The 17,597-nt window shown below is 47.4% G+C and overlaps 1 protein-coding gene across 1 annotated transcript in view; it reads right to left on the bottom strand.

Moving 5' to 3' along the window:
• The window catches only part of EFTUD2 (elongation factor Tu GTP binding domain containing 2), a 40,536-nt gene that overhangs the window by 3,806 nt on the left and 19,133 nt on the right, over nucleotides 1-17,597 (bottom strand). Inside the window, exons 10-20 of the mRNA XM_045814038.2 lie at nucleotides 15,173-15,339; nucleotides 13,067-13,191; nucleotides 8,460-8,523; nucleotides 7,987-8,077; nucleotides 6,397-6,532; nucleotides 5,142-5,269; nucleotides 4,050-4,243; nucleotides 2,709-2,820; nucleotides 2,176-2,316; nucleotides 1,151-1,252; nucleotides 130-212 (exon numbers count right to left, since the gene is read on the bottom strand). Coding sequence (XP_045669994.1) covers nucleotides 130-212; nucleotides 1,151-1,252; nucleotides 2,176-2,316; nucleotides 2,709-2,820; nucleotides 4,050-4,243; nucleotides 5,142-5,269; nucleotides 6,397-6,532; nucleotides 7,987-8,077; nucleotides 8,460-8,523; nucleotides 13,067-13,191; nucleotides 15,173-15,339 — 1,343 coding nt within the window. The remainder of the gene's footprint in view (nucleotides 1-129; nucleotides 213-1,150; nucleotides 1,253-2,175; nucleotides 2,317-2,708; nucleotides 2,821-4,049; nucleotides 4,244-5,141; nucleotides 5,270-6,396; nucleotides 6,533-7,986; nucleotides 8,078-8,459; nucleotides 8,524-13,066; nucleotides 13,192-15,172; nucleotides 15,340-17,597) is intronic.

Raw genomic sequence — 17,597 nt, 5'->3', positions numbered from 1 at the left:
ACTCAAGCATCCTAAGACCCCATGCCGAGACTCAGGGGGTCTCTATTTCCACAGCACTTGTGATTAGGGTGGAGTGGGGAGAGGAGAGTGCCCCTGTCAGTCCCAGGGTCACTCGGACCCCCAGCTCACTTCTTATTGGGCGTTTCAGCAAAGCACTTGAGGGAAGATGTTTCCACCACCGTCTCACAAAACGTGACAACAGGATCAGCCACCTGGGAAACAGAATAAATTGTTAGGCAAGTTTGCAATTTATAGGAAGGACAGTCTTCTGCCAAAGGGAATTCTGAGGTCCCCTTGGCACCTCCTGTGCGTCAACACCCTGGTCTTAATCAGCATCAGCCACAAGTACGATAGCGGACAAAAATTCCGCACCAGCACTAAGCAGCCTGAGAAAACTCAGCAGAGTGAGGAGTTTGTGTCCCTCAGCCAAGAGTAAGTGCGAGTCGAACCTGGGCCTAAATGATAGTCCCCCAAGGTCTCTTTCGATATCCGTTCAGCCATCCCCCCACCGCTCACTGAACACCTCCCGTGGCTCCGTCACAGCTGGCACTAGGCACTGCCTGGCAGGTCCCTGTTCCATTCTCAACCCCTGGCTCTGGGCAGCACAGCTCCTCCCTGAAGCTCCCACACAGCTGGCTACCGGGGAACTCAGAATCTTCTAGAGCGCCAGTCCTCGGCACATCAGGAGGAGCGTCTAAGACAGGTACGTGAGGGCACTCACTCCCACCACCGCAGGAGCTAGGAGAAAATATGTGTACCAACAAGGTGCACTTGAACTAAGGGGCTACATCATGATGTGAGAGCAAACCCAGGAGGGCCAGTCCTCACTCCCTGAAACCATCCACTGAGCCCTAATCACCAAAGATGGGCTGTGCAACTGACCAAGAATCACTCTGGCTTGGGAGCCTTGACTTTAAACATATGACATTGAGAATAACCCTGCAGAAAGGGGCAAACCAGATCTCAAATACCTTCCCATATAGGGAGCAACAGGTCATGCTTTTCCCAAACATGTCTCCTCCCCTAGTGCCCCCCTCTTTTCTCAAGCCTTCCAAGCGAATCAAGGGTTTGGCTGCTTGTAAAATCAGTGTGGAGCCAGGAGCCAAGATCCTGGCTGGGCAGGCGCTCAAGAGAGGGGATGCTGACTTACCTTGATGTCGATCTCTGAGTACATCTTCCGTAAATCGTGCATCACACAGTCCAGGTAGAGCTCCCCAGTACCCAGAATCACATGCTCCCCAGACTCTTCCACCTGAAACACAACAGCCCTGGTGTCACAGCCTGGACCTCTTGCGGCAGCAACAACGGCTAGCAGCAGAATCAATGTGAGAGCCCAGGAGGCGCTAACCGAACCCACTATCAGAAAGCCGCTGCTCAGCATCAGTTCCAGCCTCTTTGAGAAGGACCAGCAGGAAGCAGGGAGCTCTAAGTTAATCCTCAAGATGTCTGGGCCATTCAGCATAGTGCTACTGGGCATACGGTCACCGACTTCTTCCCGTCACAGCCGTTTAGGGAACACCCTGCCCTATGTCTATGGACAATAAGTTGACCCGTTAGCCCTGGCCAACTACTCAGGAAAGTATGCTAGAAGGCTCAAGAATGTAGAAGGATCAGAATGACTCACTTTTCCCTCTATATTTTCTGGAAAAATCAATTCAAAGAGTACTCTCCAAGACACATCTCTTTCCCGCCGAAAGATACTGTGGAATATGAACACATGCACGTGCACTCTCACCCCCCCCAATGTCCGGCTTTGAAATGACAGTAGCATGGGCGCCTGGGTGGCGCAGTTGTTAAGCATCTGCCTTCAGCTCGGGGCGTGATTCCAGCACTCTGGGATCAAGCCCCACATCAGGCTCCTCCGCTAGGAGTCTGCTTCTTCCTCTCCCACTCCCCCTGCTTGTGTTCCCTCTCTCGCTGGCTGTCTCTGTCAAATAAATAAATAAAATCTTAAAAAAAAAAAAAAAGAAAGAAAGAAAGAAAGAAAGAAAGAAAGAAAGAAAGAAAGAAAGAAAGAAAGAAAGAACGAACAGTAGCAGAAGGGAACACTTGCTCCTGACACAGGCCGCTGGAAGCAACACATCAGACATGCCTGGTGGACATGAAGCCATGGGCAGCACAGACCTGTCAGCCGGGGCAATGCAGCCTGGCCGCTCCCTCATGCCCGGAGCGTACCTTGGTGGTGAGGGATGGATAGCTCTTGTTGACCTTGCGCAGGCCGTCCAGCATCTTGGGCAGCTCTGAGGGGTTGACTGGTTCCACAGCAATCTTGATCACAGATGTGGTGTTGAACTTCAAGGGCCGGAAAATCTGAGCCTGAGATTCAAAACGCAGAAGAATGAGGGCACCCGGCCCAAGCAGGCACCAAGGGTGCAGAAGTCAGAGAGAAGCAGACCGCTCCCCCACCAGAAGCCACAGTGCTGCTTGGAGGCAGCCTGAAGGGCCACTTATTCCTGTGCACCGTGGCAAAACAAAGAGAGCGGGAAAGAAAAAGGAACTCCCCCTAATCCCTAGCATCAGTAGAGTACAGGGAGAATCGAGCAGGGTCGGATCTAGAACACTGAGCCCGTGCCGGGGCCCAGAACCAGGAAGTGGCCGTGACTCTGGGTTAGTACCCCCTGAGTTCTGCTGCTGCGGGCTCACGTGTGGTGTGGCTCCGTGTGCTCCTCTAGCTTAAACTAATCCAGTTGCCTTTTCAAAAACTCTACCTCCTCATTGCCTCGAGGTTCAGTTATGGTCGCTGTCTTCACAATTGGTTGATCAACACCTTCAATCAGAACCCAGTTGCCAGCAGGAACACGGTTCACCTCAATGTGGTACCTGGAGCAACAGAGAAGCGAAATAAGGAGGGGTGCCAGGCACTGAGCCAGGAGCAGGGGTGAACCAGACAGACACATTCCAGCAGAGGAAGGACACAATAAACAACCAATCATACAGCCTCACATATATGTATAGGTGACTCCTGAACAATGCGGAGGCTAGGGGCACCGACCCCTAATGCAGCTGAAACTCCATGTCTACGTCCTGACTCTTCCCAAAACTTAACTACTAACAGCCAACTGTTGGCTGGAAGACTTACTGAGAACATAAACAGTAGCTTAACACATATTCTGTATGTTATATGCATTTTATACTGTACTCTTACAATACAGTAAGCTAAAAAAAGAAAATACTAAGTACGTCCTAAAGAAAAGAAAATGCATTTATAGAACTACAGTGTATTTACTGGGGGAAAAAAAAAAAGACCCACATTAAAGTGGACCCGTGTAGTTCAAACCCGTGTTGTTCAAGGGCCAACGGGAGTCACAAACTGATTAGCACCTGAAAGAAGAGTGCGGGGTATCGTAAGAGGACAAAACAGGAAAACCCACCTCCAGTTGGATACAAGTGGTAAGCAAGGCACTGCCCAAGGGACAGAATGTAAGGAGATGCCAGCCAAAAGCATCACAGAAGACCCTGTGACTGTCCTAGCTCCTCAGTCTTCTGGCTTCTAGGGAACGGGTGGGTCTGGAGGAGGGCACGGGCCTGCCTGCACGGTGCGGCAGCAATGCCAGGAACAGGATGTCTCCGCTCTGCTGGCTCGCTGAGAAGCCACACTTAGGAACTCACAAGGAGCCCAGAGGCCCAAGCTAAGTCTGATTCTACAGATGGGGGAGCTACAAGGGATCCAGCAAAATCTGTCTTGGTTAAAGAATAGTCAGTGGAGGCTGGAAGACAATTTCTTTTGGGAAGAAACACAAAGGTTATGACTTAGGAACACAGAAAAGGAAGAGAAGATTAAGAGTAAAAATAGAAATCCTGTTACAAAAGTTTATACAAGCCATTCAAAACGCGAAGGCAAGGCTCTTGGCATTATCCCAACAGTAGCTGCCTTTTGGCCCGAGGAACTCTGCGTAGTAAGAACTAGAAGTCAACAGATGTGAGGGAGGGTCAACTGATCTATTGCAGGGGGCTGTGCAGCCGCTGTGCTTCCAGGGAGGACCACTCCTTCCAGCTCCTTGTGGCAACTCCAGGGACAAGTCCAAGCTATAGGCTACGGCTGGCGGTACCTGGCCACAGAGATCCAGAGGCGGCCCACGGTGCATATCTGGGAGTCTTCCTCATCCTCCAGCGTATAGTTCTCCCCCAGCACCTTCACAGGCTGCCCCGCGTGGATGGTGCCACTTAGCACCCGGCCAAAGGCATGAAACTGAACGCCATCATCTGTGCTGTACATCTTGGTAGTGTGGCACATCAGGGGACCCTGGAGATGGGGACAGAGTGCAGGCTCAACCACACGTATTACCACAGTAAATACCATGGTCTCTACCTCCCTGGACAGCAGTGACATGAGCCCCATGAAAAGACTGCCCAGACCTAGAGGAAGATGCGTCAATCTTCTGGGAAAATTCCAAACCATGCCCTGCCCCCTGCTTAGTTAATAGATGTCACAGGCATAACAAAAAAAGGTCTTTTCCTTTTCTTTAGGGGGATGAGGGCAATGGTGAAGAAAAGCAGGTTTAGGATGGCAGACTTGCACTGTTAACTTGCAAGATTACTTGCTTGCCCCAAATTCTTTCCGGAGACATAACTCACAATTCTCAGCGGGTTGTATGTTTATGCCGAGAAACTAGACTGACTTAGGAATGGCTGGGAAAGACTGTTCTACTTTTTAATTTTTACTTTTATTTATTTACTTATTTTTAAAGTAAGCTGTACACTCAATGTGGGTCTTGAACTCATGACCCCGAGATCAAGAGTCACACGCTCTATTGATGGAGCCAGTCAGGCGCCCCTGGGAAAGATCTTTTTAAAGCCCAAGGCTAACAAGGTTAGCTACCATTTGTTGAATCTTTTCTATCTGTCAGGGACTGTGCTGAACACAACTATAATACCTTCTATCTTATTCAATTTCTGTAACAATCACATACATATTATTCCTCACTTTATAGACCAAGACTCTTAGGAAGTCTGAATAATGTCCCCAAGATCATACCACTAGAAGTGTTAACACCAGGCTTTGAATTCAGGTCTGCTGACTTTGCTCATGGGGAGTGAGAGGCAAGCAAGGATGGAAAGAAGGCATTCTTCCTATGACCAGAAAACAGCATCCCCATATGGGAGGGAAAAAAAAAATCAAGAGAAATGGGGCTCTCCCTTACGTCGGGGTCACAGTCGCTCATGGCCTCGCCGAGATCAGAATCCACACCGCCGGTGTAGGTGTGCTCAATCTTGGGCTTGGCGCCCACCTTTGGGGAGGGGATGTGCTGCACACACATGTCCACAAAGCCTGCGGAGGGAGAAGAGCAAGCCATTATCATACACTCCACAGGAGGAAGTGAATGGTGAGTTATGGATCTAGTTGTGATGGCCAGAAAGCTGAAAGCGAGGGGACAGATTTTCAGCTCCAAAAGTTATGGTGCCACACTTATGCTAGGGAAGAGCAAGAAGCAGGCAGGGCTCAGGGGTTCCTTGGAGCTCAGCTGGCAAAAATTTTCAAGTATCGCCACCAATCCATGATCTTTTATTGAAGCACTTACTGAGCGCATGCACTAAATAAGTAACCCATCTCTTTAGAGCTACTTAGAACAATCCCTAAATTGACTCTTTCCTTTTGGGAAACATTGCACACATTTCCGTTCTATACATGATCCTGTTTCTCTAATGGCTAATGAGCCACGCAAGAAAGGACCTCCGTTAGCACCCTGGGGAAGGCAGATCTGTTTTCAGCAGGTATCTCCTAGGTCAGACTGATGGCCAGCCCAGAATGAACTACTAGAATTATGTTCTTGGAGGATTCAGACACCTAATTCCCACTGGACTCAGAATCAAGAGACTGCTGAGGGGGCCCTTAGCCATTACCTTTTTGGCCTCCCTTATTTTACAGATGAGAAATCGAGTCACAGAAGAACTGGGTGGCTGGCCCAGGGTCTCACCACATGGAAGGGTCAGGGCCACAACAGGAGCAAGACTCAGGTCTTTTCTCAACCAGTCTGGGGCTTGTTCTACTGTATCGCCTGCCTTCCGTGCCACTCAAATAGAGGAGACAGGAGCTTGGGGGAAAGAGAAATCCAAGGCTGGTACTTTCCCCACTATTTCACATCACTCACGAGTCTACCTTCCTGACTGCCCCCTGGCAAAAATACTAGACCCTCAGAATCTGCTTCCCCAGCTCCTTTATTTGCGCGCGCCTCCTGGTGGGGAAATTTAATTGCTCCTGTTCCTCAAGACAGAGTTCTTGGTACCGTCCGCTGAAGAAGACAGCTAGGCAGAAAATCCAGGTGCTGGACATCCCGGTTTATTTTAAAAAGCCTCACATCTCTGAACACCACCGTGGGATGAGGAAGAGCTCCACATGACACATGCGGCAGAACATGACAAGGGGGATGGGAAAGGGGCCGTGGGCTCTTTTGTTACCTGTGAACTCGCCAAAGAATTTTTTGCAGACCAGCCTGAGCAGGGGGCGGATGTTCAGCTTCAGCTCTTCCTTGGTCAGGTGAATGCCCAGCTCGTCCAGAGTCCTGGGGAGGCTGGTGTCCACGTCACCCACAACCTGTGCGGGTGCCGGACACCACATCAGCTGTAGTGACAGCGCCAGTGTGCAAGGGAAGGCCAGAGGGCAATTTAAAGGGTCACTGCACTAAGTTCTCTTCTATAGGAAGAGCTCTTGGCAAGGACAACCATTTGGTTTCAGGGAAATCTTTGGTACCTACTCTTCAAACCAACCCCGGTGAAAAGGGCTTAGTTAAATGCCCACACCAGCCAATAAACCTGGACCTCTCAAATGGACCTTCAGTGCTGCCCCCTGGTGTCCGAAAAGCAGCATCTCATCCCACTCAGGAAATGCCTTACCCTTCCCTATTTTAGAGACTTCTCAGATTTAGAGGATCACTGCACTGGAAGGAACCAAAAAAGGTCACCTAGCAGTCCATCCACTGGTAGGGCAAGGCCAAGCTAAATCATCCTCAGCAGACTCAAGGTCTCTACCGAGACAGAGTCTATAAATTTCTTTTATTAATCCATTCCAGCCTGACACAAGATGCTAAGTATTTTTCAGCACTAATAAATTCTAATCATGCTATTTTGTCTTGTTGCTATGTTTTACTTTTTTGTCAGTTGGAACGGCCACACAAATTTTGTGTATGTGTGTGTGTTCACTGTGCACAGGGCTTATTAAACACTTGAATATTTTATAACGGTCTTGGAAAAAAGGTCTATGAAAATTCCTGTATAATGTTACCCTTTTACCTCTGCCTTTTAGGTAGCACAAATTCATGCACGCGCAATGCTATGCTCTTTTCTTTGAAGCTTCCCACATGTTTAACTACATCCTTACCACTGTCTGATGCATCCTTTTTTCTTCTTTCAAGTAAGCTCTATGCCCAACGTGGGGCTTGTACTCATGACCCAGAGATCAAGAGTCGCACGCTCTACCAACTGAGCCAGCCAGGTGCCATGATGCATCTTTTTCAATTTGACAAACGTCACGTACATACATGCCCAGAAAAGTCATTAATAGTAAGCTCATACAGCCGTTCGGTTAACGGATGCAAAATACTTCATTTGAGATGCACCATCATTCACTTAATCAGATTCTCATTGGTAAACATTTAACTTAGTTCCAGTTTTCCCCCCTGGTGTTGTAAATAATGCTTTAACATATATATATGTTAAACCTGGAGGACTTTCTCACTTAGATCTGCAAATCAAATCCCCACAACTGAAATTATTAGTTCTCAAGTGTCATATTCTTTTGAATAGACAAAATCTTCACACAAAATTTCTCTAGGGCCTTTTCCTTCTTCTGTATCTTCCCCCTTCACTCTGAAATCGAGACTATTTAGAGGTCTGCAGTGTTCCAGATCTAGAAGACTGGTGATCAACTAGCTTCATACTTCGTAATATGAAACTGAGCAGGTTTAGGGGCAAGGGGAAGTGTGAGTTCACTAGCCTTTCCACCTCGTGCTTACAAGGGCAGACCCGAACCAGGTGGCCTGACATACTCACCTGAGCGAGGATCTTATAAAGGGGCTCCAAGATAAACTCCACAAAGCTCCTCTGGGAGCTGCTGGTGGGGGCCTTTTTGGTGAACTTTCGTCTAAAGAGGGAAAAAAAAAAGAGTTATGGGTGAGCCAGCAGGGAGAAGGCACGTCACTGACCCCAAGAGTGAATCTCCTAAGTTCTGAATCTGAGCAGGGTCAAGGGGAAGGAATGTGTATGTGATCATAACATTTCCAAACAGAGATTCCTGACGGGGCATATGGTTATGACCCGCACGTGCGCCTGAGCTGAGCTGTGAAGACCTCAAGAGAAACGGCCTCATCCTGTGAAGAGCTCATGAAGCCAATCCACTTGGAGGAAAGATGACTGTTCATGGCTAAGAAAAAAGTAGGTTTTAATCTTAGGAACTCTCTGTCTGTCCTCACTTCCTGGGAAAATGGATTCCCCCCTCTAGAGAGTCATTTCCCCACTCTACTTACGTTTTGGGGTTGAAATAAATGTCACCCCAGAGCCTTTTAGCAAATTCCTGGTAGTTTATGTCACCTATAAGAGAAGACATACGATTATTAATCTACCTAAATACTGTCTGAAAGTCTGTTCCAGGTGCGTAAGTGGTTTATAGCTGAGGAATTCTAGCACCTTCCTTTCCAAGGCCCAGGCATTTCCTTCTACCCGGGCAGGCAGACAAGGATATTGAGGCGCAGACAAGGATAGGACTGGCCTGAAGTTGACCAGACTATGCTGGAGCCAAAATGAGCACCTAGGTGGCTCCATGTCCAGCAAACAAAAAACTGAGCTATGGATAAGGTTATGGTTTATACGCTTTCCTTCCATAAAACGGGCTCAACTGCCACATGCTATGCTCTGCAAACCTTGCTCCTTCCACAAGTGGAGCTTAATGGCTCCCTCATTCTTTCCTGATCTATGGAAGCTCTCCGCTGCCAGTGTGGGCAGTCCCCCAGCTGCACTGCCATGCTAAAGCTCCGACTAGCCCTAAGCCTCAGGAAGGCAGACATCTAGTCCTCTGCAGAGAAAACACCAAAGCCAACCTTTGTCTCATCTTTTACCAATTAATCTTTTTAGTTTGACTGTAACCCTTAAGCCTGGTCAGACTGTGCCAAGCAATGCGGGCTTTTAACATTCAAGATCTTCTCAGTCAAGAGCTCCTGTAACAGTCAATTGGATCACTGACGTCACCAACTAGCTCTTGAGTATTTGTATCCAGATGTCAGACTGTTCTCTCTCACTCAAGATGGCCGACAGGGACTTCATCACTTTTTCCCTAAAGCTACGTTCCCCTTCAGACTGTTCTTGCTTTCAGCGAGGATAACCTTGGCACTTCATCCGAGCTCAAAATCTTTTTCTTCCACACTTTGTTAATAACCAAATTCTTCCCTTCTTTCCCACATGAGTGAAGCTCTCTCCTCTGAACCCCCGTACCTGTTACACACGTCTACTACTTCACTTCACATATGGCACAGCGTATTCACAGCACTCCCAAGAACCAGGCCAGCGCGCTACGCAAGTGTAATCAGCACTCACTGAAAGAACGGTGAACATCTCTCCAACCCATCTCCTCCTTTTCCATCTCACAGATAACAGGAATCCCATATCCGCAATCCTGTATCTGAACAGGTAAAAATGTCTACGTGCACATTCTTTCCTGCACCCTCTCCTCTCCCTGGCCTACCTTCCATCAGCTTTGCACATGTCAGCCCACCCCAATCTTTATTTTTATTAATTTTTTAAACAGGGGCACCTGGGTGGTTGTCAGTTAAGTGTCTGCCTTCGGCTTGGGTCATGATCCTGGGGTCCTGGGATCGAGCCCCACATCGGGCTCCCTGCTCCCCGGGGAGTCTGCTTCTCTCTGCCCCTCCCCCCCACTCATGAGCTCTCTCTCTCTCTCTAATAAAATCCTTAAAAAAAAATTTTTTTTAAACATTAACTGTGTGGCATTTCTTCACTTATTTATATGTATATCTTTCTTTTTTTTTTTTTAAGATTTTATTTATTTATTTGACAGAGAGAGAGACAGCCAGCGAGAGAGGGAACACAAGCAGGGGGAGTGGGAGAGGAAGAAGCAGGCTCCCAGCCTAGGAGCCTGATGTGGGGCTCGATCCCAGAATGCCGGGATCACACCCTGAGCCGAAGGCAGACGCTTAACCGCTGTGCCACCCAGGTGCCCCTATATGTATATCTTTCTTAACCAGGTTGTAAGAGAGAACTTGGATCCTGGGAAATGCATATAGACCCCAGGATACTACAGGGGCTGGGAAAGTGGCCTTGGGACATGAATTCCATGTCTCGTTGGCTTGAGCCTACCCGGGGAAGGAAGCCATCTTGGGACACAGGTTTTTATTCTGCCCAGAAGCCCCATTCTTACTCGAGGACTTCTGGGGTAGGTGTGTGAACAGAGGGAAGACGGTGGGGGGAACGCTGCCAAAGCACACAGGGTCAGGGAGTTTTAGGGTGGCCATCATGCAGGAAGTCTAGCTCCTGGGAAAGGAGAGTTAGTTGAGGTGGTCGATTTATGCAAGAGATCTTCTCCGTCCCACCTCAGAGCACTCTCTGGATGTTTGGCAAAGTAGGGTCAGTGCCTCAGGCTGGTGTGGGGTAGCCTTGTGCGGGCACTGCCGCTGAGGGTTAAGTTCAGCCCACAGCCAAGGCATGTCCCTCTAGCAAAGCACAGTTCCGTCTGCATGTTTAAATGGCTGACTAAACCAAAAGAAGAGTATTTTGTGACACGTGCCGTTCCTATTTCACTGCTCGTAAAAAAAGTTTTACAGGAACACGGTGACACTCATTCACTTACACATCGTCTGTGGCTGCTTTTGTGCTCTATCGGGGAAGTTAAATAGTTGTGACAGAGACCATGTGGCCTAGAGCCCACCCGGATCCTTAAAAGCTCCCAACTGCCTACGGGATAAAGGCAAAATTCCCTAACGTGGCATTCCAAACCCTCCTCGAAGTGGTCCCACCCCTGCCTATCCACAGTTTGACTTCAACTCTTCTCCTTGATGAGACGGTTCACCATTATTAAGCAGGCCGTGGGTCCAAACCAACTGCCTCTGCGTCTCCTTGCCCCATGCTGCGAGTCTGGGATTCCCAGCTCCCTACTCTCCCTCCACTGTCCGCCAAACCCCACCTCCTGCCCAAGCGGATGCCATACATTGTTGCTCATCACTCTGCGTTTCTGTCTACCCCCGGACAGTGTTTTTACAAGTCACAGACTGTTCCCCACGCCCTGCCAAATTCCTAGTTAAGAGGACAGGGCCTCAACTGTGGCAGTACGGTGTGATGGAAAAAACCCCAAGCAGATTCTAGTCCCAAGCCCATCAGTAGGTTCTATAACTCTGGGCATAGTTTCCCATATATGAAATGAAGGGGAAGGGCTCAATGATCTGATATTCCTTCCAGAGCTGACTTTTTAGAAATCCATACATGGCATTTCATGATGATGATGTTAGAGCCCTCAGCTGGCTGAAAACCAGTAAACCCTCTGTAAATAAACAGTGGGTTCCAAGGATGGGTAATACTCTCCTGAGGCTTAGGGCCATTTTCAATCAGAAACCGAATCATTAATACATTGTGGTTACAGAAATGGCCTTGGGTTTTGCTTCACACGCTGATATAAAGAACATTCAGAAACCTATGAACTGGAACCCTGCTCAGATGAGTTTCATTTATTGTCAATCTATCTTCCCCTTTTTAAAAGAGCCAGCTACAGGGGCGCGTGGGTGGTACAGTCGTTAAGCATCTGCCTCCGGCTCAGGGCGTGATCCCGGTGTTCTACGATCGAGTCCCACATCAGGCTCCTCCACTGAGAGCCTGCTTCTTCCTCTCCCACTCCCGCTGCTTGTGTTCCCTCTCTCGCTAGCTGTCTCTCTCTCTGTCAAATAAATAAATAAAATCTTAAAAAAAAAAATAAAATTAAAAAAAAAAATAAAAGAGCCAGCTACAAACAACTAAAATATATGTCTAATATTAAAGTCGTTAAGTTATAACATCTATCTATATAGTGGAGCAATAGGCAATTACAGATAATAATTTTTAGAAATGAATTTTAATAAAATAGGCAAATGCTTATAATCCAATGCTGAGTGAAAATTTATCTTGTTATTATAGATTTTATATCCATTATATCTCTATAGAATGTGATCTCAGTAATGCAGAACACTAAACAAAGAAAGAACTCTAACAAACGTTTGCAACGGTTATGGTAATGAGGTTATGGATGAATTTGCTTTCTTGACTAGATTTTACTGTATTTTCCAGGTTTCTACAATGAGGATGCAGTAAATATGTACATATTAAAAAAAAAAGAGTTGTATTTGCCCATTTCTTTCACAAGAGCAAGCAAAGGACAACTGAGTGGGGGGAACAGAAACACTGGAACTCCAGCACCTGTCAGCTGCAAGACCCGTCACAGAGCCTCTCCTCAGCTTTCAAAACAGGGTGATAATGACCCCCTTAGGGGGTACAGCGTTCGTTGGACACTCAGGACATGGTTGTTATCACTGGACTCTGAGGGGACTGGGAGGCACAGAGGCAGAGAGCGCCCAAGTCTCTTGAGTTGGGAAGCGGGTCCCAGGGCTCTGGCGTCAAGGCTCCGGGGACCTGTAAAATCACTCAGCCGGGCATCCCTGCGGACTATAAATCCGACGTGAGCTCTCGAGCAGGCCTACAAGATGTTGATGTGCCTAGATACGATCAGAAGGACAGCTAGAAGCACCACTAGCGAGGGAGATTCCACTTTGAGGAAGAGGTGTGAAAGGGCTTTGTGGGCATGGATCATTCCTTTCGGACAGTATCTGTCTCACATGGGAGAGATTCCTTTCCTAAAATGAGCTCCCCCTTCCCCCACTTCTTCCATAGGCACCTTTAATTTTCTATTCTTTAGGAACCACTTCGCCAAAAGAAAGGGTCTAGGGGCCAAAGAGAGTGACAATAATGGTTGTGACAATAACAGTTGATAAAATGCTCCCCCAACAGGGGGCTTTGGCACGAAGCCACTTCTAAACTCTTCAGCAGGAAAGGCACACGGGACTCTGGGGAAGCTGGGAGGCGTCTGCCAGCCAGAGCTTACCGAAGGTGTCAGCATAGATCTTGGCAAAGGAGCCCAGTGTGAAGCAGATGCTGTACTGGGAGCTGGAGAAGCAGACGTTGCCCAGGAGCGGGGAAAGGATGAGGTTCTCGTCGGTGGAATACATGCTGAAACAGAGAGAGTCGTGATCGCAGAGCCAGGCCACGCGGCAACACTGACACGATGCCCGGGGGAAGGGCAGAGACTCAGGGTCCCAGCCTCTCTACAGCCCTCGCCCTCAGCAGGTGCTTGCCTCACACACTCTGCTTTGCCAGCAGCCTGGCCCAAGACAGTGACATGGTGGAGTTGTCCCCTAACTCCCACTAACAAGTGGATTTCCCAGAGCTGGGAACTTCATGCACGATCCCAGAGAAGTTAACCGCACCGGACAGACAAGGGGAAACTTGGAGGTCAGAGACAAAGATCTTGGAACACAGGAAATGAATCTAATGTGAAAGAGGAGTGCATTTTAGAGAAATCTCAATTTCACAAATACAGACAGACATAAGCACCAGAAGTGGATAAATAACAAAAGACAGGGGTAACTTTGCTCCCCACTCTCATTGCCCTGTTCTTTTTTATTGTTTGGCTTTGTTATACAAATTCACGGTAAAATTTTGTCTTAAAAGCCATGCAGAAGCCACAGCATCCCAAGTTCACTAATGTTTAAAAGAAAACCAGTTGTACACAGCAATCCAATCTACGACCCTAGCCTTACTCAGATTGTTTTATGGAATCTCTCTCTCTCTCCTCTCTTTTTCTTTCTAAGATTTTGTCTATTTGACAGAGAGAGTGTGTGCACAAGCAGGGGGAGCAGCAGGCAGAGGGAGAAGCAGCCTCCCCACGGAGCAGGGAGCCCAATGTAGGGCTCGATCCCAAGACTCCAGGATCACAACCTGAGCCAAAGACAGACGTTTAAATGACTGAGCCACCCAGGCACACTGTTTTACAGAATCTCTTAATTTAGAAGTGAAATTATTGGCTTATAAAGACCAGTTCTCTACCTTACTCCACCCTCGATCTCAAGTTATGCTCCCCACAGGTAACTGCTTTCAACTCTTTTAAAGCTTTTAGAGCACCTGCCCCATATTTCTAAAGAAAATGTTTATGCTGCTGTTACTTGTTTAGAGGCTGAGATCTGACTTCCTATTTTGGTGATCAGGATTTAGCCCCATCCCCTTTATGTATCCCCACTTTAAGGGGATACATAAAGAACTCTAACATTTCACTTTGGGGACTCCTGATGTTATGTTAGCCTCCAGTCGTTCTTAGCCCTTCTGGAGCCAGGAAGAGGAGGTTGCTGTTGAGAATTAGGGCTACACACTGAGTGGGCTCCTGAAGGTAAGCCTGTCTCTGGCCACAGGGATACTATCCCCAGTCCTTAACTAGAGAGGGGTTCTCTCAAAAGGACAGCCTTGTCCCGAAGAAGTCATCCAGTCCATCTGTCAGCCTGCAGATAAGACTGTGGTTAGGATATATTTAACCTAGTCTTCCAAGCCACCTTGATACTGTGTTCTAAGGTCTCCCAGCCATCACTCATACTTACTAATATAAGCCTGAGATGCCTCTTGCTGAAAAGCAACTACGCCCACAGAAACAATAGCCAATAATTCCTTCATTTATCGAGTCTGCATTAGAAGATAACAGCAACTAACATGATTCACCGGGCAGGTACTGTATGCTAAGCAGTGTGCTAAGCGTGCTGCATCAAATATCTATCTAATTCTTACAACATCCCATTTGGCAAACATTATTATTATTCTCCTTTCACAGAGGCGGAAGCTTGAGGCTCTAGGAGCGTAAGTCACTTGCCCAGGTTCACACACTTGGTATGGGATGAAAGTGAGACCCGTTCTAGAGGCCCAGGTATTGAGCACGATGCAGAAGTGAAGATGTGTCTTAAGCTGCACAGCTGGTTAAAGCCCAAGGTCAATGAGGCCAAGGCTGTGGAGTCACACCCTGTAGGGCCCTGGAATGTGCCCCTAGCCTGGTGCAAAAGCTCATTACGCGCTCCAAGAAATCAGAGTTGCCTCCCAAAGGTGTTCAAGGTTAAGACTTCTAAAACACAGAGTTCCTGAGGACAGGAAATCCACGCCCGGGGTCCTATACCTTATCAGCCCGTTGACCTCATCTACGATGTGCCGCAGCTTGTAGTAAGCATCGGTCGGCGGCAGCTTCAGCTCCAGGATCAGCCGGTCAATCTTGTTGATGCACACGGTGACCGCCAGCCTCTCCTGCACCGCATGCTTGATCAGCCGCTCTGTGTTCAGCATCACCTGAGACACACAAGGCCCAGAAGGTGGTGAGAAGAGCAAAAAGGGCAGAAAAATCCAGAGCAAAGCCAAAGAGGGTACTATCTGAAAATACAAAGTATGAGGAAAAGAGGACCTGGGGAAACAGACTGCTGGGTGGAAGCAGAGGGTATGCCGGCCAAAGGCTGATTCAGGACCTTGACGAGGGCACCTGGCAGGACTGAGACACGAATAAACACCCGGATGAGGCTGGGAGCCAGGTCCCTCAGTGCTGGAGACGGGGCAGAGGTGGGCTCAGGAAGCACCTGTGGTGCCGGATGGAAGCATGGGAATTCGGATCGACACACTATTTCTTCTCTTTTTATTGCTAATCACGTTTCACACACACGCGTAGAAATTGCTACGGATGTGTGCAGGGATGCATTATCTGTGTTCAGTGAAAGGGTCTAGAAGTAATGGACCCCAAAGCAGTGAACACACCCTGACCTTTGTTTCTAAATACCAGTCCCCACTACGAGGAGCCAGAACTCCTTGAAGAAATGGCTGATTCTAGGATTGGCTCAGAGAAAGCACAAAATGAGTCTAGAACATCTTACTGCACCAAAGAGTAAGGAAGTACTTGAAAAAAGATGGGACATGTCAAAAGGACAAAGAAGCAGGGGCGCCTGGGTGGCACAGTCGTTAAGCGTCTGCCTTCGGCTCAGGGCGTGATCCTGGCGTTATGGGATCGAGCCCCACATCAGGCTTCCCCACTGGGAGCCTGCTTCTTCCTCTCCCACTCCCCCTGCTTGTGTTCCCTCTCTCGCTGGCTGTCTGTCTCTATCAAATAAATAAACAAAATCTTAAAAAAAAAAATTAAAAAAAAAAAAAAAAGGACAAAGAAGCCAACCTGAGGGAGCTCTAACTAACCGAATCTGGGATAGCTAGAGTATCATGATATATAAGGATAGCAATGTATTATAACCCACTGAATGTAATAAAAATCCACGTATCCATATATGTGACAATAAGTAAGCAATGAGGGAGAATGGAAAGTCTTTCCTCACAATAGAATTCCAACCAAAAAATATAGAAGGAATAACAGAAGTTAGAAAATCACCATTTGCAACTACTATGGAAATAAACTAGGAATGCTCAATGAAGGATAAAACTTGGGGTGCCTTGCTGGCGCCGTTGGTGGAGTGTGTGATTCTTGGTCTTGGGGTCATGAGTTTGAGCCCTATGTTGGGTGTAGAGATTAAAGAAATGTGGGGCACCTGGGTGGCTCCGTTGGTTAAGCATCTGACTCTTAGTTTCAGCTTAGATTGTGATCTCATGAGTCATGGCACTGGGCCTAGCATCGGCCTCTGTGCTCAGTGGGGAATCTGCTTGAGATTCGCTCCCTCTGCCCTTCTCCCCACTTGCACCCACTCTTTCTCTCTCAAATGAATAAATAAATCTTAAAAAAAAAAAAAAGTAATAGATGAAAAACCAGCATGCAAAGTTTGGAAAGGAGTAGAATATATATACAGACTCAAAGTATATCTTCACAAATTACGTATTATTAAGGGAAAATAGTAACTTTAGGGAAACTTGGCAAACCCACCTTAACCAAGCGACCAAAGTAAGTATGACCAGTAATGGGATAAAGTGACACTCAGGGCCTCCTGATATGATGGACTAAGAAGAATGCAACTACATTCATGTAGCATTCCTGAACATAACCGTGAGCAAACATTCAACAAATCCAGCGGAGACATTCTACAAAACAAATATAGCTTACACTCTTCAAAAATGCAGTCATAAAGAACCAAGAAAGGCTATCGAACAGTTCCAATTAAGAGACTAAGGTAGACATGAGGACTGAATGCTTGGCAGCATCCTTGATCAGGAAAAAAAAATTCTATAAAGGACACCACTGGGATAGTTAGTGACACTCAATAAGGTCTAGAGAGAAAGATCTATACAACACATTGTATCAGTGTTAAATTCCCTGATTCTGATAACTGTATTTTGGTCATGTAAGTAAATGCCCTTGTTCTGAGGTAACATGTTGAAATATCTTACTTTCAAATAATTCAAGGGGAAAATACACACACACTCACATGTGTGTGGGTACGTGAACAGAGTAAGAATTACAAAGCAAATGACAGTGCACTCCTTGTACCATTTTTGCAACTTTCCCATAAATTTGAAATTATTCCAAAATGAAGTCAATGGGGGGGAACTCTGGCTCCCTCTGCTGGCTATCTCATCAATGACAACGTGAGTGAGCCTAGCCAAATTACCTCATCTTTCAATTG

This window comes from Ursus americanus, chromosome 23 (assembly GCF_024610735.1).
Source record: "Ursus americanus isolate L20-20 chromosome 23, mUrsAme1.1.p, whole genome shotgun sequence".
Taxonomy (NCBI): Eukaryota; Metazoa; Chordata; class Mammalia; order Carnivora; family Ursidae; genus Ursus; species Ursus americanus.
This window is presented reverse-complemented; position numbering and strand designations above follow the sequence as displayed.